The following is a 23,042-nucleotide window of genomic DNA, read 5'->3' on the forward strand; positions in this document are numbered from 1 at the left end:
ATCAAAGACAACTGTTTCGAGTGAATTTCTTCAGGTGCTTTTTGTCCCTCTCTCACTGCAATTTAATTAGCTCCACAGAGGCATCCTGTCACCATAGTATTGTTTATGTATGCGTGCATTGTATGGGACACTGGCCCAGATTCCTCAGAGTAAACAGAACCGCTGACACTCCTGTCTCTTTATTTTAGGAAGGAAACAAGAAACAATCTGAGATTCCAGTTCCTCCCTCTACCACTACAACTGCATGCAAAGGGGCTCCGGCAGTGGTGCTTACATTTTCCCTGCATCATAAGTAGCTGTGTGCAAATATGTAGTGACTCAGTAAAAAGACAGAGTCATGCAAGAACTTTATTCTATATTTTCCAGAACTCCTATTTATATCTATCTAACTATCAGCCGGGATTCCCTGACTGGACCAGGTTAGCAGTCCCAATCAGGGAGTTAATTCGATGGAGGTCCAGCTGCCTGACCATGTGACAATCACTACAAAAAGATATGCCAACACTTCCAGTTCACATAGCACGAGAGCAAAATGATCCTTTTAGTATCTCTACAGTAGGAATTTGCTCTGGCTTGGACTAAACTGGAAACATTTAAAGTTTCATTGACTTACAAAAGTGCATTACTTGGAATTATATTGTACTGCTTACCTTAACTGCACTTGAATTGACTGCGCGCCATTCTTTGAACATCTTGAAGAAAGCAAATAAAGCCTAAACTTAAAATGTTTATAAAAATTTGTGTAAAGAAATTTCACATGCCTCAAATGCAAAGCCCATTCTAAAAAGAAATAAAAAAATACATAGAATGGAGTTAACACAGAACATAGAATAGAACAGTACAGCACAGTACAGGCCTTTCAGCCCACAGTGTTGTGCTGACCTATTATCCTAAGATTAATCTACCCTGCATACCCTACACTTTACTATCCTCCATGTGCCTATCCAAGAGTTGCTTAAATGTCCCTAACGTATCTGATTCCAATACCACTGCTGGCAGCACATTCCAAACGCCCATCACTCTGTGAGGTACCTACCTCCAACATCTCCCCTACCCCTTCTTCCAATCACTGTAAAATTATGTCCCCTCGTAACAGCCATTCCTGCCCTGGGATAAAGTCTCTGACTATCCACTATCTATGCCCCTCATCATCTTGTAGACCTCTGTCAAGTTGCCCCGTGTCCTTCTTCACTCCAATGAAAAAAAGCCCTAGCTCCCTCAACCCTTCCTCACAAGACCTGCCCTCCAGTCCAGACAGCATCCTGGTAAATCTCCTCTGCACCATCTCTAAAGATTCCACATCTTTCCTATAATGAGGTGAACAGAACTGAACACAATATTCCAAATGTGGTCCAACTAGAGTTGTATAGAGCTGCAGCATAACCTCACAGCTCAAACTCAATTCCCCTGCCAATGAAAGCCAACACACCATACGCCTTCTTTACAACCCTATCAACTTGGGTGGCAACTTTGAAGATCTCTATACGGGGGCCCCAAGATCTCTCTGTTCCTCTACACCGCTGAGAATCCTGCATTAACCCTGTATTCTGCATTCAAATTCGACCTTCCAAAATGAATCACTTCACACTTCTCTGGGTTGAATTCCATCTGTCACTTCTCTGCCCAGCTCTGCATCCTGTCAATGTCCCGTTGCAGCCTTCACCAACCCTCCAAGCTGTCCACAACTCCACCAACCTTTGTGTCATTGGCAAACTTACTAATCCACCCTTCCACTTCCTCTTCCAAATCACTAACAGCAGAGGTCCCAAAACAGATTTCTGAGGCACATCACTGGTCACCGAGCTCCAGACTGAATACCTTCCATCTACTACCACCCTCTCTTCTATTGGGCAGCCAGTTCTGTATCCAGGCAGCCAATTTCCCTGAATCCCATGCCTCCTCACTTTTTGAATGAACCTACCATGTGGAACCTTATTAAATGCCTTGCCAAAATCTACATACACCACATCCACTGCTCCAGCTTCAGTGATGTGATTTGTCACATCCTCAAACAAGTCAATGAGGCTTGTGAGGCATGACCTGCCCCTCACAAAGCCATGGTGACTATTTCTAATCAAACTGTGCTTTTCCAAATAATCATAAATACTTTCTCTCAGAATCCTCTCCAATAATTTGCCCACCACATAAGACAGACCGACTGACCTGCAATTCCAGAATTATCCCTCTTCCCTTTCTTGAACAAGGGAATGACATTTGCCACCCTCCAATCTTCTGGCACTACTCCAGTGGACAGTGAGGGTGCAAAGGTCAATGCCAAAGGGGCAGCAATTTCTTTCCTTGCTTCCCGTAGTAACTTTGGGTATACCCCATCTGGTCGACGAGACTTATCTATCCACGTGTTTTTCAAAATTTCCAGCACATCCTCCTTCCCAACACGTTCGAGCATATCTGCCTGTTTCATGCTGTCGTCACAAACGTCAAGGTCCCTCTCACTGGTGAATACTTAAGCAAAGTATTCATTAAGGACCTCCCCTACCTCCTTTGACTCCGCTCACAAGTTCCCTCCACCGTCCCTGATCGGCCCTACCCTCACTCTGGCCTTCGTCTGAGGTCAGATCAATCTTCTCTTTAATCTGTGGTAAATCAGTTGATATACTACTTTTTGTCTGTTTGGCCTGGCAGAGATTAATGGGAAACAACAGCCTTGAAGGAAATTGGCAAATGCCCTGTGCTAATTCAGTGTATGGCAGGTGCCCTAACTGATCTTCAAGTTCCCTTGATTGTGGGCTTTGAAAACGGAGGTAATTTCCCTGAACATATAAAAATTCTGTAAGGGTTTGACATAATAGACAAAGGCTAGAATACAGGAACAGTATTAGGGTTAATCACTTAGGACTGAGATGAGGCAAAATTTCCTCTCTCAGAGCCTGATACGTTTTTAAAACTGTTGACCCCAGAGCATTCAAGATGTCACTGAATATACAGAATATACTCAAGGCTGGAATAAATCTGCGATCTCTTGGAAAATCAAGAAACATGGGAAGCAAGTAGGAATGTGCAGTTGATGCGAAAGATCAATACATTTGTTTAGAATGGTGCAGCAGGCCTGAGGGGCTGCATATTGTACTCTCATATCTGTTTCTTACGATCTTAAGGTGATAGAGGAAAAGCAAGAACAATAGACCAAGTTGTCAACCATCTATTGTAACTTCTGTTACCTGGAAATTACTATAACTTAGACATGGAGAATACAGGTTAATGGCTGGATTCTCAGCAGTGTGGAGGAACAAAGGGATCTTGGGGTCCACGTCTACAGATCCCTCAAAGTTGCTACCCAAGTTGACAGGGTTGTAAAGAAGGCGTATGGTGTGTTGGCTTTCGTTGGCAGGGGAAATGAGTTTAAGAGCTGTGAGGTTATGCTGCAGCTCTATAAAACTCTGGCTAGACCACACTTGGAATATTGTGTTCAGTTCTGGTCAGCTTATTATAGGAAAGATGTGGAATCTTTAGAGAGGGTGCAGAGGAGATTTACCAGGATGCTGCCTGGACTGGAGGGCAGGTCTGATGAGGAAGGGTTGAGGGAACTAGGGCTTTTTTCATGGGAGTGAAGAAGGATGAGAGGTGACTTGATAAAGGTGTACAAGATGATGAGAGGCATGACAGAGTTTTTTCTCAGGGGGCATAATTTTAAAGTGATTGGAAGAAGGTATGGGGAAATGTTGGAGGTAGGTTCTTCACGCAGAGAGTGGTGGAGGAGTCGGACACTTTAGAGACTTTTAAGCGACTTTTGGATAGGCACGTGGAGGATTGTAAAATGTAGGGTATGCAGGGTAGATTGATCATAATAGGTTGGCACAACATATTGGGCCGAAGGGCCTGTACTGTGCTGTACTGTTCTATGTTCTAGACACTTGCAATTTTCAACTGATTACAGTCAACTAACAACTACTTGTAGAAAGGTAGTTTAAGCCTGAACCTTACTGAATCTTCTGAACATGTGACAGAAGTACAGGATGAGGGATGACACTTCAGTCAACTTCCAGAAAGCATTTGATAAAGTCCCTTAAAAAATGATAGCCAAAATTGCAACTTGTAAAATTATGAGTAAATTATCAGCCTGGTTAAAAATTCAGCTGAGCGACAGAATAAGAATACTGTTAATTGGCAGGATTGGGATGGCCAAAATGAATATTTGTAATAATTAAGGGTTTAGATATTGGAACAGAGTTGCATTTGAGTTTGCCGCTGACATAATGATAGCAGGATTGTCGACAAAAATTATAAAAGTTACAAAGGGATAGTTATAGATCAAGTGTATGGGCAAAACTGATAAACAGTTTCAATATAGGCAAGCCGAGGTCACCCATGTTGGATATAAAAAGCATAAATAAAGGAGTACTTTCTAAATACTGAAAAGCTAGGAGTAGTGGAAAGCCAAAAGAACTGTTGGGTCTTTATGCCTCAAACAAAGGCTAATGGATTACTGATTTTTAAAATTCCTTAATGGGATGTGGACATCATTTATTGTGTCTCTTTAGTTGCCCTCGAGAATGTGGCGGTGAGTTGCTTTCTTGATCTTCAGTCCATTTGGTGGCATTTCCATGTATCTGTTGACCTTGTCCTTCTAGATGGTAGTAGTTGTGTGTTTGGAAGAAAAAATGATTAATTCAAACACAAGAGATTAGAAGTCATGCTACAGCTATACAATGGACTGGATAGAGCAAACCTTCTTGACTTTGTTCAATTCTTGGAAAGTGATCTTTAAAGAATGCAGTGTAGATTTACAAAATGGTGCATATTTTCTGAGATTTAGAAGATTAAAGAGCAATTTGATTGAAGTTTTCAAGATATTGGGTGGAAATGACGGGGCAGATAGAGAGAAATCACTTCTGCTAGTTGGGAAATTTAGGAAGAGGAGGCAGATCCTCGAAATCCACACTTGCAGAAGTCAATAAATACTTCTGCATGCAAGGGCTAGTAAAATTCTGAAACCTTTCCTCAAATGCAAGATGATGCTGGGTGAAGTGTTAATTTTAAACTCATTGACTGAATGATTTCTGTTAACTAGTTATTAAGTTATCAGGAGCAAAAAGATTAGGTCTTAGATAAGGCAGTCATTCTCACCAAATGCCAAAAGAAATATTCAAGAGATTAAACAATTCACATCCTTATACGATGCTGACTTGTGTGGGTTTCCTCCTTTCTTATGCATTAACAAAAGACATCCTACAACATAGATCATAATTTTGGCTGAAGACTTGCTGTTGCTTTCAAGTAGTCAGATTTATACTTCAGTTTAGAGTCAGGGGACAAAGAAAAAAAAAGTTCATTTGTAGAACCCCATTCGAACAAATCACAGGCTAACTTTTCGCAAATGAATACCCTCTACTACAACATATTCTTAGTTTTAAAAAAAAGAGTTTATTAGCAGTCATGAAAACACTGCATGTGTTCGACACTATTTAATATTTGAAAAAACAGTGTTTTCTACTTACCCAGAGATAATCTGTTCTCTCTGTTTATCAGTTAATGTAAAACTGAACTGATTCTCTTGAATCCTTTCACTGGTGGTTGGAACTAAAAGAAAAGTCAAATTATTTTGAATTGCAACCAGTTATAAATGCAGTATGACTAGACAGAATAATGAATCCCAATGAATAATGAATAAGAAATATAAATTTGACAAGGGTAGATATAAAATGAATTGCAATAGTTCATAAATGTATCACTAAAATATTAAACTTCCTTAAAATTATCCAGGGAACACTTAGACCATGCAAGTTTGCAATAAAAGGAGGAATATTAAACTGACAAAGAAATGTTTTACAAATATTAGGACTATCCAACCCATTAAATTCAATGAATAATCAGCTTAATTACATAACTCCCCCACAAGGTATGGGGGGGGGGGGGGGTGGGGGAGAACTAATCATACTGTAATTCATGGTTGTCATAGTTGTACTATACTACTACACCATTGCAAATCTATTCTTAACAGAAAATGTTCTACTCAAAACCTGAATTTGCAGAAGCTGACTGCGTGTTCTGTAGCCATTCAATCTATTGGTTCTGTGATAATTAAGATAGACTAACTGCTGGAAGTGTTGTAGAAATTAGCTAGAAAGAAGAACAACATGACGTGACCGTGGAAATGCAGTCTCCCCACCACCCACCCCACAACCTAACAGCTTTCGAAGTGGCTTATATATGTGCTATTTTGAGAGTTAGCAAGTACACAGGTCAGTCTTATCAGATGGTCAGTGTTTAATGTGCTATTTTGATATTTTTAGAACGGTTGTTTACTTTGTGATAATAGCACTTGCCTCCTCTCTGACATTGTTAGGGATGAGTAGCAGATAAAAAGCAAAGAACGGAAATGCAAGGGCAAGCAGCTGAATGGATGAGGAAGGGCAAACAGCAGTAGGCAACAGTCAACCAATAAGCAACCTGGGTAAAGTGCTAACGAAAGGTCTCAAAAGTTCTACTGTCCAACACTGTCAATGATCTAATCTCTTCAGGAGATCCTTCCAAGGCCTCCAACCTCAGATTTATCAGAATTACATTGGACCCCTAACAGTCCATGCAGTTCAGCTGGCCAAACAGCTAGAGTATAGTGCAGGAGTATGGGATTCATGGAGGGCTGCCCTTCACACTATATAATCAACCAGTCTCTTTCTAATGGAGAGCACCTCGTTTGTGGACTAAGGCTAATTACCCACTTACAAAGGACTCCAGTGTTTAAATTAAAAGACAAAGATCACACTTTAGGGCAGTGTTTTCTGAAATATAGAGGAGTAAATAGTAATTTAATTGATACTTTCAAGATAATAAAGAATAATAGATAGGGCAGATAGAAATAATTTCTGTTGATTGGCCAGCCTAAGGGAAATTGTTATTTTGAATCTAAGCACACTTGCTCATGAGTTATATTAATAAACATATTATATACAACATGTATTATAAATTCAGACCTTTCTTCCACAAATAGCATGTAGATGCTGATTAACTGTAATTTTAAAACTGAGTTGTAAAGATTTCTATTAACGATAGAAATATTAAGGAAGATGGGCAATTGTTTGCACAGAGTTAGGTCACAGATCAGCATGATCTCATTGAATAACTGAAAAAGGTGCTGAATGGCCTAATCCTGTTTCTCTGGTCCAACATTCCTTAATGCTGTTCCTTGTAGACCTGTAGTTTTTAACCTGTTCTTGTCACTAACCATTGGATGCCTGTGGTAAAAAGCCAACCCAGTGCTCATCCTTCCCATCAGGACAGTCTGACTGCTCTCTGCATCTTCCCAAACAGAAATCCAACCAACCAGTCAGTCAACATTCACTACCAACAACTTCTACATAGCTGAATGCATTTTTACATTGAACAATTTATTCCTTTACTCCACTCATTTCCTCCAAGTAACTGTTGCAATGAAAACTCACATATGATCCTGGCTAAGCCAACCTTTAATGATATGTGACAATTATTCTTTATTCCAGTTCGACTCAGGTCTGCTACCTCAGAGTCAGAGTTACACAGCATGGAAAAGAACCTTCACTGCAGGTTGCCCATGCCAACCAGATAAACTAAATTAAATTAGTCCCATTTACCAGCATTTGGCCCATATCCCTCCAAATCCTTTCTATTCAAAATGTATTTATGTCAACATAAATGTTGTAATTGTACCAGCCTCTACCACTTGCTCTGGCAGCTCAATGCATACGTGCACCACCCTCTGCGTGAAGAAGTTGCCCCCAGGTCCCTTTTAAATCTTTCCCTCTCACCTTAAACATATGCCCTCTAGTTTTGAGCTCCCCTACCCTGGGAAGTAATCCTTGGCTACTAACCCTGTCCATGCCCCTCATGATTTTATAAACCCCATTAGGTTGGCTTCTGACGCTCCAGGTCTTCCTCCAACATTTTTATAAACATATTGGTGCCAGTTCCTGCTCTCACTTCAAACACGCACAAAAACAAAACTTCATCTTTGCTTCTAAAAGGCATCTCACTTGTCTTTGTGTGCCCCTTCCTAATTCCACTTGTTCAAAACCTATTACACTTCTCTTTCTTCAGTTCTGATGAAGGGCCAACAGCCTAAATTCAGTTGCAAGCAGTTTCAGGATTTTATTAGTTTTAATCAGTCCTTATGATAGGTCTTCCCATTTCCTTAAAAAAGCATCTTCCCCCAGTCGGTTGATTTGACCTGAACTGCATCCATTCCCACACTTCTGCCACCACTCTTCCCCACATCCCAAAATCATGATAGGTTCCCTTTGTCTTCACTTTGCATCTCATCAACTTCTACACTCAAGATATTATTTGGCATAAATCAAACTAGTAAATCAGAATTCCAAACTACCTTTCTGGAGATAAGTTCATTTGCAACCACAGCAGCTGTAAAATTTAAATATATTAATACATATGGAAAAATAGTAGCTTTAGAAGAGTAGCTTCAGTCATGGTGCCCACTAAAATACGCAATGCCATATAAAACCCATCTGGTTAACTGCTATCCTTCAAGGAAGGAAGTCAGATGTTCTTAAGCAATTTAGCTTAGCTGATGTTTCAAAACCACAGCAAGTGTTGAGTTCTGAAACGGTATTCAGTTGTATTAAACTACCATGAGAACAGAAAGAATAAAAGAACTGGAGATCAACTGCCATGTCTCAGGCACTAGAAATGACAACAGCACACCATGTCCCGTCAACCCTGTAAAGTCATTTTAATATCTGGCATCATGTGCCGAAATGCAGAGTGCTGTCCCACTGATCAATTAAATGGCCTTGGGTAGACAGTCATACTAAAAAAACCAGACTTCACAAGTGATGGGCAGATTCATCAAATACTCTCCCAACATCAGGGCAGATCTAATTACGGGTAGTAGCAGTGTCAAGTAGTAATCTTGGAAGTCCTTGGAGAGTCCAGACCCCACAACGTCACATGGGGTCAGGCTAAATATAGAAAAGGAAACCTCCTGTTGATTCCTATTTGCTACCCTTCCTTAGCTGATGAATCAGTACACCTCCGTGTTAAACACCAACTGGAATAAGCACAGAGGGCAGCAAAGGCACAGAATGTAATCTGGATTGGGGATGTCACTTCTGATGTATTGAAAGATATACCTGCTAAACGGGAGGTCTCAGAAATGTTACTGTATAAGGCCAGTCAGCCTGTCATTTCTATACTAGCTCTCAAAAAGCAATGCACCTAGTGCCAGTCTCCCAATTTCTTCCCATAACTTTGTACTTCTTTTTGGAAGAACAATCCATTTTCTTCTTAAATACCTTGAGTAAATTTCTCTCATTGCACTCCATCTATTCTAGAACTTAAAAATTCATTGCTTAAAAAGTTTCACATTCAAAGTTTTAAACAAACAAATCAGGGTCAGTAGTGCCATTCAGACCCCATGAGTCCATGCCATCATATAACAAGTTCATGAATGATATGACTTTGGTTGCAAAACAACTTTCTAGCCTCCCTCCACATACTCTTCTATGCCCTTTACAAGTAAAGAATCTAAATCGACCTTGAAAAGATATTCAATGAACTTGCCTCCATCACTCTCTGGGGAGGGCAGACCCAGAGTGGTGACCCTTCTGGGAGAAGATTTTCACCTCAACTCTGATTTAAGACAGAGATCCCTTATTTTAAACTGTGCTTGTACATCCACTGTTTCTTTTGCCACTTTTATCCGTGTTGTCCAATTCTTGATTTTCACATTACTGGGAACAGTTTTCACCCCACCATAAACTATGTCCAGACCGCTCACGATTTTGAGAACTCCTATTAAAATATCAAGAATTTCTCTTCTCCAGGAGAAATAGTTCCAACTTTTCCAATATATGCTTACAACTGAAGCACACCTTCACATTCTTCCTAAAGTGTGGAACCAAGTGTCCGAAGTGTTTCAGGGAGGAAACAAAATAGACTTGATCTCACCCTCATGGAGATTCATCTGTATTGGTAGGAGTGCCCACTGCACAGCCCTGGTGGACAGATGTCTTATTATGATGAAGGGATCCTCACGTCAACATGTGCAGCATGATTACAGTGCTGAATAGGATAGATTCAGATTAAGTCTAGTAGCTCAAAACTGCACATGCAAAATGCAATATAGGCCCACACCCAGTGGTCGAGCAGCAAGATGGCAGCAGTGATGATATCACTGGATTTGTAATCCATTTGCTACAACATTGCCTTGGGAAAACAGGTTCAAATCCCACTATGAAATCTGAATTCAACTAATAAATCTGGAACACAAGAGCTAATCATCAGTAACGTTGACCATGGATTGAACATCAATTATTGTAGAAAGCCATCTAGTTCACTAACATCTATAGGGGAGGAGCATCTGTCATTCGGGTAAATCCAGACACACAGCAATGTGGTTGACTCTTGACTACACTCTGAAACAGCCTAGTAATCTCAGTTCAAGGGCAATTAGTTCAAGCAGTACCCACAACTCAAACAAAGAAGTAATATAAGTTGCATTCAAGCATGATCTCACCTCGTGGCCCAAATATCTTCCGTACCATTACCACTGCAGAATCAAGTCTGTATAAAGAGTAGTAATCAGCAAAGAGAGCATGCCAGTTCCAGCATATCAAGATGAGGAGGTTCCAACCTGGTAAACTTACATGACAACACACCTATCAAATAGTGGAAATGGATGATAGATAGAGCTCTGTGATCCCACAACCAGTGGATCAGATCAAAGCTCTGCAGTCCTGTCATTTTGGGTGGTACATTATAGTGGGCAATTGAACAACTAACTGGAATAGGAGTCTCACAAACAGCCTCTTCATTACAAAACACAAGACTGAAATATCTGCAACCATCTTCAGCCCAGTGACAAGTGGATGGGGACCCCAACTTCTGGGGCACTGCAGCTCTCAGATCAAAATCAGTTGTGGGATCATTTCGGTGGTGCCAGCTGACAAGAGATCAGTTTTCAGTCAGTTTCAATTACTCCATAATAAAATCAAGAAATAGCTCTAGCGCTTCCAGCCACAGGCCCTGAAAATATCTCACCTGTCATAAGGCAATTCGTACTTAAGCCAAAAAGCTAGGTCCCTAACCAGCAGCTTCCATTTTACATCTTCCTTTTTCACCAAAGTCACAGTCCTTCAAAGTGAAGCGATAGTTTTGTGCATACTTCCTTCAATACAGTATATTGAATTTTGCTGCTTATTATTTGATCTCCATAGTGTGGAGACCCAATGTAGCTTTGACGATCTTCTGATCAGGTATCATTTTAATTCTCTAACCCCCTCCTCAATCTGACCTCTGTCCTCAGAATCTCTTACTGTTTGACTGAGACTCAAGAAAATGCAGACCAACAGAATCTCAGTTTTCCAGACTCAACATTGAATTCAACAATTTTTGATCGTAACTGCTGCCATTGTTTGAATCACCAATGGTGATATTTCTGCTTTTCACACATACATGTCCCGTAGACACATCCTGTTTCTTTACTGAGCCATTACCAACTCCTTTTGTCTAGCACCTGATGCCCTTGTTATTTAAATCTGTTTCTTAATTTAACATAGGCCACCCTGTTTATTTTCTCCCCCTCCCCGTGCTAGCTTAAAAACCTGTTACAGCCCAAATGTACTTTTTTTATTTACAGCTCCAATGAAAAGGTTATCCATCCAAAACTTCAAAAGTTTCTCTCCTCAGACACTACCAGACCAGCTGAATATTTCCAGAATTTTCTGCTTCAACTTATGATTCTCTTGACGGACACAAAAGGAGGAAGAATGGGGCCTAGTTAAATAAGTTATAACTTATTTTATTTCTTTCTCCACACACATGAAAGAAAACTATTTAAAAGAGACTAATAGATTGAATAAACAAATTAAAAACCTGGGAAACAAGCCCACACTGAATCAAGAAATGTTAAATTTTTTTTCAAATATATTTAGCCATGAAACTGGAGGTCTGCAAAGCTCGATAAGTGTTTTTATTGTTTACTTACTAATAAGGTTTTTATATTGTTCTGAACTACTGGAGAATATGCTTACAGTACAGTGGGCTCTTGGGTAGGTGACACTGAATTTTAGGAAATGCCATTAGTTGTGTTCCTGGGATGCTGCAGTATTTATATTTGTCAATCTTTTATTGAGAAAACTGTGGAGAAAAGCCATCAGGTCAGCTGAGAGGAAAACATGTTTTTTTATTCATACCAGCAAAGTGAAATGTGGTGCTATTTTAATACAAGAACTTTGATCTATTTCTACTGCCCAAAAACAAAAATCAAATCAGCTGGGAGAAGCCAAGCACAATTTAACCCTGGTCATGATTTTATTTCCAAGATTCAATATTTTGGCATTATAGTTGCACACATTTTCAGTCCCTCTCCACACTAAAATTGAAGTTTTAAAAAAAAGTTAAAAAGGACTTTCAAAGTGAAATTAACTGTCTAAAATGGAAATGTGCATGCTGTACTGCTCAAAAAGCACCTTTCTCCCCACAGCAGACTGATTGAGACACCTGGGTGCCAGAATCAAACATGTTGTCAACCTATAATACAATCAGATTAAATCATTCTAAACAGGTTTTTGTTTTTTCATATGAGCAACATGATTGAACAACTCAAAAGTATTCAGCAGCTGATGATGACAAACTTATGAAAAACTGCTGTCAATCAGTCTGACTTTTGAAAATTTAAATCACGATCAAAGTCATTTACTTCTTTCTTTTTAAGGCTAACAACATATACATGGTCTCCATTTACCAATGTTGCAATGGCTATCTAGTTAAAATATGAATGACTCAGTGAAAACCTTTTCAATTTGAATTTCTGAGCAATTTCAGTCCAAACAGGGAGATATTGTATGTTTTACTTCCAGTGATGAAACAAGTGATCAGTTACAAATACTGATATACTGCAATAGCGTTAGATGCTGAGGAGAGAAAGAGCATGAACAAAGACCAGTTAGATTAGACCAGCTGTTGTGGTTCAAATTCTGTTCAAACCAATATTGTTTCATAGTTCAACTAGTAAGGCCAGACAATCCAAGTAAAAATAGGAATGCTCTACTGTGAAGTACTAGATTCAAAAGGAATTGCGAAGTTAAGGATGGATGATCATGAATATGCACAATTTATTCAAATTAATGACCTTTTTCATTAAGTGAACTTATCTAGCCAAGAACCTGCTCAAATCCACGCAAGTATATTACAAATATCCACCCTATGCATTTCAGTTTGATATGGGACAAAGAGTATTTACTCTGATGAAAAAAAAATTGCCTCACTTGCCAAGTGTATCTGACATTGGTGCTATTATAGAAAAGTTAGTTTAAATTATCTTTGACAACTCAAAACTCCACAGATACACAGCAATGCGCAATTGCTTGCCTCTTACATATACAAAAAGTGATCCAGATGTTCCATCATGTCAGTCTAAGTTTTACAATGCTATGTGGATTCTAGCTGCAAGGTTCGAGATTTATAGAATTAGTAGGTCCACACTACAAAACAAATTATACACAGTGAGAGTTCAAATCCTCTCATATTTGTCATCCTTATCATTTAATTGGAATGGAGGCAATTTCAAGCTGTTGCAGCGTGTTCACAAATGTAAATGACTTCAATATTCACTTTGGCATCGTGTGCACATGTGAATTTGAAATTAAAGATAACAAGGTGCAGAGCTGGGTGAACACTGCAGGCCAAACAGCATCACAGGAGCAAGAAGGCTGACAAGAAGGCCTAGATACTTCTTCCTAGGCCTGAAATGTCAGCCTTCCTGCTCCTCTGATGCTGCTTGGCCTGCTGTGTTCATCCAGCTCTGCAACTTGTTATCTCAGATTTTCCAGCATCTGCAGTTCCCGCTATCTTTGAAATTAAGATACTTTGGATTCATTGCCATTCAGGGTCATTCTAGTTGTGTTACAAATAGTTAATATGTTGCCTGCACTGTAATCTCCTCTCAGATTTTTTGCTGAGCAAACAAGTAATGAAAAAGAAACGCAAGTGTAACTGTCAACTTTTGATGTATGTGGGATCACAGTATGCATTTCGCAGTAATACTTGATTAGAATCTGCATTCAAGAAGATATTCAATTTATTTGTGGCTGGTACCAGAGACAAGACGGAAAATAAACTAGGGATAATTTTATGGAGTTCGATAAAATAAAACTCAAACTTATGAAAAGAAAATGGTGGAGAAAATCCAGTTTGGCAGCATTTATGCAGAGAGAAACAAGAGTTAACATTTTAAGTCCAATAGGATGCTTCTGCGGAACAAACATATTGCACTCAAAATGTTTAACTGTTTCTCTTTTCACAGCAGGTCCAGCGGCATCTATGTTTCTCCAGCACTTTGTTTTTGTTTCAGATTTCCAGCATCAGTATTTTGCTTTTATTTAAAAAATCTGAATCTTGAACAGAAACTAAAAATGTTGAAAATGCAGCAAAAGACTATTAACTGAATTCAGATTTGCTGCTTGTGTACAGTTCATGCTTTCAATACGCAGTTAACAGTGTTACCATGGAGCCATTTTCTTGGCAGAAGCATTTCTCAACTTTTTAATAAAGGTTACTTATTCTTTCACAGTACACAGGCATCACTGGCAAAGTGTACATTTACCCGAACCTAATTGTCCATCAGAAGCTGCAGGTGAACTGCCTTCTTGAACTGCTGCAGGCTGTGTGATGAAGTTGCTCCCACCATGCCATTTGACAAGATTCTGTTTCAGCAATGAGGGAACTGAAATACATTTCCTAGCCAGGACAGTGAAAAACTTAGAAGAAAATTTATGAAACAGTAGCATTCCGATTTGTTTGCTGTCTATCTAGGTATAAAGTTCAAGAGAGACAGTCTAACCACAGCCCCCTGACATTCAATGGAGTAACCATCACTGAATCCCCCACTGTCAACATCTTGAGTTATCATTGAACAGAAACTCAACTGGACTCAACACATAAACACAGTGACTACAAAAGCAGGTCAGAGGCTAGTAACACTGTGGCAAGTAACTCACCTCTTGACTCCCGAGAGCCTGTGAACCATCTACAAGGCACAAGTTGGGAGTGTGATGGAATACTCCTCACTAGCCTGGATGAGTGCAGCCCCAACAACATTTATGAAGCTTGACAGCATCTAGGACAATGCAGTCTGCTTGACCGACACTAGATCCACAAGCATCCACTCCGTCCACCACCAATACTCAGTAGCAGTAGTGTGTACGGGCATACAAGTTGCACTGCAGAAATTCACCAAAGATCCTCAGACAGCACGTTCCAAACCCACAGCCACTTCCATCAAGGACAAGTGTAGCAAATATATGGGAACACCACAACCATCAAGTTCCCGTCCAAGCCACTCACTATCCTGACTTGGAAATATTTTACCATTTCTTCACTGTTGCTGGGTCAAAATCCTGGAATTCCCTCCCTCACGGCACTGTGGGTCAATCCATAGCAGGTGAACTGCAGCAGTTTAAGAAGGCAGCTCACCACCACTTTCTCAAGGACAACTAGGATGGGTAATAAATGCTCACTAGCCAGTACTCACATCCAACAAACGAATAAATAAAAAGAAGTCCAACATCATGGCATTCAGGTGGTTACAGGATCATAGCGCATTAAGTGGAACTATTAGAAACCAGTAGTCACTGGGAGTCAAAGATTTAATTGCTCCGTCGAATGTAGACACTGAAAATTGAAAACTTAGTCCTGAAACAAAGTTTTGTTCCTGATCAGAGGAAGATAAAGTAAACCAACGGAAAATCAGGACATGCTCCTTTCTCATGAATTAATTGAAGACATGACCTTCCTAAACTTAGAAAGCTTTGCTCCTGATAGCTTCATGATTCTATTTGAAAATCAATATGACAACAAGGAGTTAATATTTCAGCATATTGTAAAAGTCTATAAAAACGATCATATCTTCAAGTGCATATTAAGTCTTCAAATGACACAGAGAATCAAAACTGGACAGATAAAGTACAGGCCAGGAGGCAATAGTCTGCAAATAACTGATTGAATAGGGGTGAAGGGAAGAACAGCAGGGTGTTTATTGAAGTCTACCACTTGAAGTGACCCCTATTTGGGAATAACTATTTATGGGCTGACTGGTCACCTAATTTACAACTCTCTCTACTCTCACAGTCTCGTGATTGCGGAATTTTGACAATAGCCACTGTATTCAGAAAGGAGGAAAAAAACAACGTATAATCACACAACTATTATAATGCAAGGAGAACTTAAATCATTGTTTCTATGAATTCACAGAGAAACAACTTGAAAAATTAAGAGGATTTGAATTGAACATGACAAAGCATATATCATTCACGTAAAAAGAAAATTAACTTTGAATAATGTCAATCACACTTCATTTCCCATGTAACCCAAGCAAAGGGAAGTGGTGCTTTTGCACCATTCATAAACTAATAAAGGTATTAATCCTACCTAGATCTGTAGGTTTCATCAGATCATCTAGTATTTCGTAGAAAGGCAATTTTGTTAATCTCACTTTAGATTTTGTATCAGCTTTTCCAGTGTGACAAATTGGAACAGACGTTCTGGCATTCAAAGCTGCCTCTGAAGAATGCAGAGGAAATGTTGGAGCAGGCGGAAGTTGCTGACACTGTGCGTTTGAGGACCTTGTACTGTAGCGATGAGCATGCAAGTCTTGGATCTTCTTTAGTATCTCCGAGGAACAGTTGTTCCTTACCAACTGTAATGCACGGGAGACCAATTCATGTTTCAGCCCACTTTTGTTGCGTCCTGCAAACCCCAAGAGTACCTGAAGCTCAGAGACCCTAAATCCCAGGATCATATTCTTTTTGGAGGCATGGGGGAGGGGAGGAAATAAACAAAGACCATTAATACAATTAATTGAGGCATTTCAACCATTGAATTTCACAGTTTACACAAATTAAGCCCTGGGGAAAAAATATACTAAATCAAATATCACTCAGTACTTTAAATGACACAGATTGACATTACAGTAAATCACCGAGGGACTGCTGCACAGTTGGGGCTACAGCAGAAATCATACAAATTTACTGCACAGGAAGCAAGCCAACACCTTTGTGCCAACAAGGAGCCATCTAACCTGATATCACTTTGTAATGCTTGATCCATACCCTTGTAGGATACAATATTTCCAAATGGGATTTCAAAGCACATTTTAAACATTAAGTGTTTAATGCTTCCACCACTCTTCAAGGCAGTGAATGTCAGATCCCCACCATCTTCCTGATTAAAAAAAATTCTCACATCCCTTTTAAACCTTCCAGTTGCGATGTAATCAATTTTTTTCTCAAATACATAGGTTCAGCATGACCTTCTTGCTTGTGTTAGCTGAGACATCCACTACAAAGGCAAGAATCACTAAACATCGATGTGACTCTATATCTACCTGCCCAGTCATCTTGAAGAATATAAACTTACACTGCAAAGTACTCATTTCTCAAAGACTCACTCAAAGACTTGCTGAAATTCACGTAGACTACGAGGTGCAGCACAGCGGCTCCGTTTATAGCAGCTTCTGCCTCACGGGACCCAGAGACCTGGATTTGATTCCACCCTCAGGTGACCATCTGCATGGAGTTCACACATTCTCTCCGTATCTGTGTGGGTTTGCTCTGGTTTATTTCCATAGTCCAAAGATGTTCATTTTAGGTGGACTGGCCATGCTAAATTACCCAGGGTCTCGGGATGTATAGATTAGGTGGGTCAGGCATTGGAAATGCAAATTTACAGAGATTGGAGAGGAGTGGGATGTTCTTTGAAGGGCCTTAGTGGACACGATGGGCTGAATCGCCTGATTCTACACAGAAGGACTTCTGTCAATGAAGGTAATCCATTTCATAGTCATTGATACTGCTTCAAAATATTCAACCATTTTGTCAGAGTATCACCCACTAACAAATCAATGTCTTTCCAAATTAAGCTTGATGATTTTGTGCCATTTCACCTCCCCAATAAGCTTCCTGTAATCAGTGATAATGGGAACTGCAGATGCTGGAGAATCCAAGATAACGAAGTGTGGAGCTAGATGAACACAGCAGGCCAAGCAGCATCTCAGGAGCACAAAGGGTCTAAACCCAAAACGTCAGCTTTTGTGCTCCTGAGATGCTGCTTGGCCTGCTGTGTTCATCCAGCTCCACACTTTGTTAGCTTCCTGTAATCAATCTGTTGCTGTCCTCCACCTTGACACCACACTTATAGATTGGGAGGGTTGAAGAATAAGCTAGGGCACCACTATATCTTCGCCTAGCAGCCACATACATTGTAGCCAATGCCAGAGATTTATCCACTTTCAAAGATGTTAAACTGCACCCCCCCCAACACTTGATTTCAATCTGTTTCCCTTAAGTTGTCATTTTCACTTAATATTTCACAATTCTCTTGACTCGAACGTCTGCATCGTCCCTCTTTTTGTGAGAGCAGAACAAGTTATTCATTAACAGACATTCCCTTCTTGAGGTAATAGCAATACCCAACAGATCTACCCTTTTTAGTTATTATTTTATTCTTTATGTATTTATTAAAACCAGTGTTCTGGAATTTTACTCGCCAACAATTTCAACTTACACTCATGCTACTTAAGGTTTCTGCAGTATTTCTCTCTAGGTCTTATTGTTTTCCCTTTCAGCTTCTTTATCCTCGCCTTTAAACTGCTTGGCTTTTAGATGACAAAGTGTGTAGCTGGATATTTTCAGCTCATCCTCAAAGATTGTTCAAGAATTATTTTCGGTATGTGACTATCGTAGTACAATCTGACGTTTTAATTACAGAGGTCATTCTGACCCTGAGGATGAAATGTGCCGTTTTCCTCCCCCAGCCTTTGGCGGGAAATTTAAGCAAAGCCACCCCCGGGCCTGAGCATGCTCAGTCAGCAGGTAAGGGGTGAGCCGGCCCGTCACCCCTATCGGCCCTTCGGTGGTACAATCATTTGAAAATAAGACTGGGATTCACTGAAAAACCTTGCCAGCGTCCAGATCGGTCCACTGACTCTCCCGCAAGACCCGCTTTCTCAGTCACCACACTAAACCGGTTACCTTAGCCGCGCTTTGTTCCGCCATGTTTTGTTTTTGCCCCCTGTCTCCTCACCGCGTCCCGCTCTCCCCGCGCAGAATCACTCCACCCTGAAGCCAAACAGCCAATCACAGAGCGGGTCTTTATCGGATGGGGGAGGGGGTATGAGCGAGCGGCGAAGACGGGAGTCCCAACGGTCGCGGTTGTTTAAAAACCCGAATAAGACGGTGACCGACCCTATGCCAGCATGCACTTTCCCTCATGGCAGGTTACTGTTACAAGACACTCATAATGTTTACATCTATGACTGAAATTAACACAAGAAGCCTTGTTCGTTCCCGACCTTTCCGGCTCAATTGATTTTTCCCCTATTAATCCCTGATTGGCGGATTGTCTCAATAAATCACTTTCGATTGTATGCTGTCTCGTCTCACAGCAGATAAATCATAGCATGTAGGCTCACAAGATGCGAGCAGGCAAAATTTACTTTCTAATTTAAATGCATTTTTCCACATACTCCTATTTCTCACTGTGATGATGATGAGGAGTTTTGGATGAATTTTCCTCCCGTCTCAGAATTCCCGTCACCCTGATCCTAAACAGAAACATATCGCTAAGAAAAGTCAGCAGGTCTCGCAGCATATGTGGCAAAAAAACAAAGTTAAAGTTTCGGGTCCAGTGACACTTGATCCTAACTGCTCTTCCTGGTCGTCTGGCTTGACGCAGCTTCGAAAATCTGAGTAAGAACCTTGAATATTTACCAAAATAGTTTTGAATAATTGCTCTGCTTTTGAATAGTTGCTCTGTTTTTAAATGGGGTGTCTGGAATATTCTAAAGTGTAAAATATATTTTTCTTAAACATACTTGTCATGTTATCTTTGTATCTAATAGGCATCCTTATGTTTTAAAAGAATAGTTAAACTGAATTGACTTTTTGTTTTGTCAAGAGGCAACATGCTGAAGACGGTAGTGAGTTTGGTATAGTCTCTGGATGTTGACAGACTGCCATTTGGAAAGTTCCTCAAGGCAGTCTGTCAATAAATGATGGCTCATTGGTGAGCATCATTGCCTCATAGTGCTAGGGACCCAGGTTCAATTCTCCCTTGTGCAATTATGTGGCATTTACACATTCTCCACATGTCTATGTTGGTTTTCTCTGGTTTCCTCCCACAGTGCAAAGGTGCGTAGGTTAGATGGATTGGTCATACTAAATTGCTCATAGTCTCTAGGGATGTTCAGGCTAGGTGTGTTAGCTATGGAAGATGGAGGGTTACAGGGATATTGGAAGGGGTGAGTTGATGTGGGCTGAATAGCCTGCTTCTCCACACTGTAGGAATTCAATGATTTAGAAGTGGGAGGATGTAAGATCCAAGGAAAAATGGGAAGTTCAATCAAAGTAGCTTAGTGATAGGCCTAAAGGAAATTGTCAACCAATGTATTACAACTGCAACAAAAACAGAAATTGCTGGAACAACTCTGTAGAAAGAAAAACAGTTAATGATTCAAGCACAGAGACCCTTCATCAAATTCTTGAATCATTGGCAGTTTTTCTGTCTGTAGAAGCTGCCAGAAATGCTGACTTTTTCCAGCACCTTGTTTTTATTCAGATTTTTAGTTCTTTATTTTATGACTGCAAATCTGTTTCCAGTAGCTCAACAATGGATCCATTCTTTCTGTACATATATCAGTGGTTTAAGGACCATGAAAAAGCAAGTTGCAAATTGTAGGAACATCAATATCCTGTGATGGAAAGTGTCATTGTCAGTGCTGTGAAGCTAGTCTTATTCAGTAATAATCGTAATGTCAGTTTGGTTTCATCAGGGTAGTTCAGCCACAGAGCTTATTACAGCCCTGGTCTAAATATGGGGAAGTGGTCTGAGTTCAAGAGGTGGGACTTTGATGTCAAGGCTGTGTCTGACTGAAAAGCCATTGAGGATCAAGGCACGAGTTAAGATTGTGATGGAATATTCTCCACTTGCTTGGATGTGTACAACTCCATCAACCAAAAAGCTTGACACCATCTTGGCCAAAGCAGCCAACTTGAGGGGCACCCCGTCCTCTGCCTTTAACATTCATTTCCTTAACTACTGATGAACAGTGGCTGCAGCTACTATCTACAAGATACAATGCAGTAATTCATCAAGGCACCCCCACCAACAACTTCCAAACCTGCAACCTCTACCATTTACAGACATAATGGCAGCTGATGAATTGGAAGACCACCACCTGTGATTTCCCTTCCAAGCTACACACCATCCTAAGTGAAACTATACAGTTGTTCCTACACTGTCACTAGGTCAAATTTTCTGAAACACCTTCCAAATAGCTCCACAGGGATGGTTGTTGTTCAAGAAGGCAGCTCACAATCACCTTGTCTAGCACAATTGGGGATGGGCAATAAATGCTGGCCCAGTCAGCAATCTCCATATACCAAGAAAACAAGAGAAAACTCCTCAAATTCTAGAGTCATACTCATCGGAAATTAATAAGATTGTGATTGTTGGACGTCAGTCTCTTCGGTCCCAAAACAAAAGGAGTGACTGGGGTAGTATCTCAAGATTGACTATCTCGAGGTGTTCCATCAATGACTTCCCCTTCTTCACAAGGTCAGAAATGGAGGTGTTTGTTAATGATTGGTACTGAACATTGAACTCATGACTTCAGATACTGAGATAATAAAAGGTGAGGCTGGATGAACACAGCAGGCCAAGCAGCATCTCAGGAGCACAAAAGCTGACGTTTTGGGCCTAGACCCTTCGTCAGAGAGGGGGATGGGGAGAGGAAACTGGAATAAATAGGGAGAGAGGGGGAGGCGGACCGAAGATGGAGAGTAAAGAAGATAGGTGGGGAGGTAGGGAGGGGATAGGTCAGTCCAGGGAAGACGGACAGGTCAAGGAGGTGGGATGAGGTTAGTAGGTAGATGGGGGTGTGGCTTGGGGTGGGAGGAATGTATGGGTGAGAGGAAGAACCGGTTAGGGAGGCAGAGACAGGTTGGACTGGTTTTAGAATGCAGTGGGTGGAGGGGAAGAGCTGGGCTGGTTGTGTGGTGCAGTGGGGGGAGGGGACGAACTGGGCTGGTTTAAGGATGCAGTAGGGGAAGGGGAGATTTTGAAACTGGTGAAGTCCACATTGATACCATATGGCTGCAGGGTTCCCAGGCGGAATATGAGTTGCTGTTCCTGCAACCTTTGGGTGGCATCATTGTGGCAGTGCAGGAGGCCCATGATGGACATGTCATCTAGAGAATGGGAGGGGGAGTGGAAATGGTTTGCGACTGGGAGGTGCAGTTGTTTGTTGCGAACTGAGCGGAGGTGTTCTGCAAAGCGGTCCCCAAGCCTCCGCTTGGTTTCCCCAATGTAGAGGAAGCCACACCGGGTACAGTGGATGCAGTATACCACATTGGCAGATGTGCAGGTGAACCTCTGCTTAATGTGGAATGTCATCTTGGGGCCTGGGATAGGGGTGAGGGAGGAGGTGTGGGGGCAAGTGTAGCATTTCCTGCGGTTGCAGGGGAAGGTGCCGGGTGTGGTGGGGTTGGAGGGCAGTGTGGAGCGAACAAGGGAGTCACGGAGAGAGTGGTCTCTCCGGAAAGCAGACAGGGGAGGGGATGGAAAAATGTCTTGGGTGGTGGGGTCGGATTGTAAATGGCGGAAGTGTCGTAGGATGATGCGTTGTATCCGGAGGTTGGTAGGGTGGTGTGTGAGAACGAGGGGGATCCTCTTAGGGTGGTTGTGGCGAGGGCGGGGTGTGAGGGATGTGTTGCGGGAAATACGGGAGACGCGGTCAAGGGCGTTCTCGATCACTGTGGGGGGAAAGTTGCAGTCCTTAAAGAACTTGGACATCTGGGATGTGCGGGAGTGGAATGTCTTATCGTGGGGGCGGAGGCGGAGGAATTGGGAATAGGGGATGGAATTTTTGCAGGAGGGTGGGTGGTAGGAGGTGTATTCTAGGTAGCTGTGGGAGTCGGTGGGCTTGAAATGGACATCAGTTACAAGCTGGTTGCCTGAGATGGAGACTGAGAGGCCCAGGAAGGTGAGGGATGTGCTGGAGATGGCCCAGGTGAACTGAAGGTTGGGGTGGAAGGTGT

The 23,042-nt window shown here is 41.2% G+C and overlaps 1 protein-coding gene and 1 long non-coding RNA gene across 9 annotated transcripts in view; one reads left to right on the forward strand and one right to left on the reverse strand.

Moving 5' to 3' along the window:
* LOC125466013 (E3 SUMO-protein ligase PIAS4-like) overlaps nucleotides 1–23,042 on the reverse strand; it is a 118,223-nt gene that overhangs the window by 38,197 nt on the left and 56,984 nt on the right. For 7 of the 8 annotated variants that reach the window (XR_009442789.1, XM_048560096.2, XM_048560094.2 and 4 more), the window contains 3 exons: nucleotides 16,378–16,750; nucleotides 5,457–5,538; nucleotides 651–692 (listed from right to left, as the gene is read on the reverse strand). Coding sequence is in view for 7 of the 8 variants with exons in the window: in XM_048560096.2 (XP_048416053.1) it covers nucleotides 651–692; nucleotides 5,457–5,538; nucleotides 16,378–16,750 (497 nt within the window). In the remaining variant the exon portion in view is untranslated. The remainder of the gene's footprint in view (nucleotides 1–650; nucleotides 693–5,456; nucleotides 5,539–16,377; nucleotides 16,751–23,042) is intronic. The other variant, XM_048560095.2, reaches the window with a different exon arrangement.
* The window catches only part of LOC132206060 (uncharacterized), a 41,677-nt gene continuing 37,749 nt past the window's right edge, over nucleotides 19,115–23,042 (forward strand). The window contains exon 1 of the long non-coding RNA XR_009442790.1: nucleotides 19,115–19,694. This is a non-coding gene — a long non-coding RNA (uncharacterized LOC132206060). The remainder of the gene's footprint in view (nucleotides 19,695–23,042) is intronic.

The sequence above is a fragment of the Stegostoma tigrinum genome, chromosome 30 (assembly GCF_030684315.1).
Source record: "Stegostoma tigrinum isolate sSteTig4 chromosome 30, sSteTig4.hap1, whole genome shotgun sequence".
Lineage (NCBI taxonomy): Eukaryota > Metazoa > Chordata > Chondrichthyes > Orectolobiformes > Stegostomatidae > Stegostoma > Stegostoma tigrinum.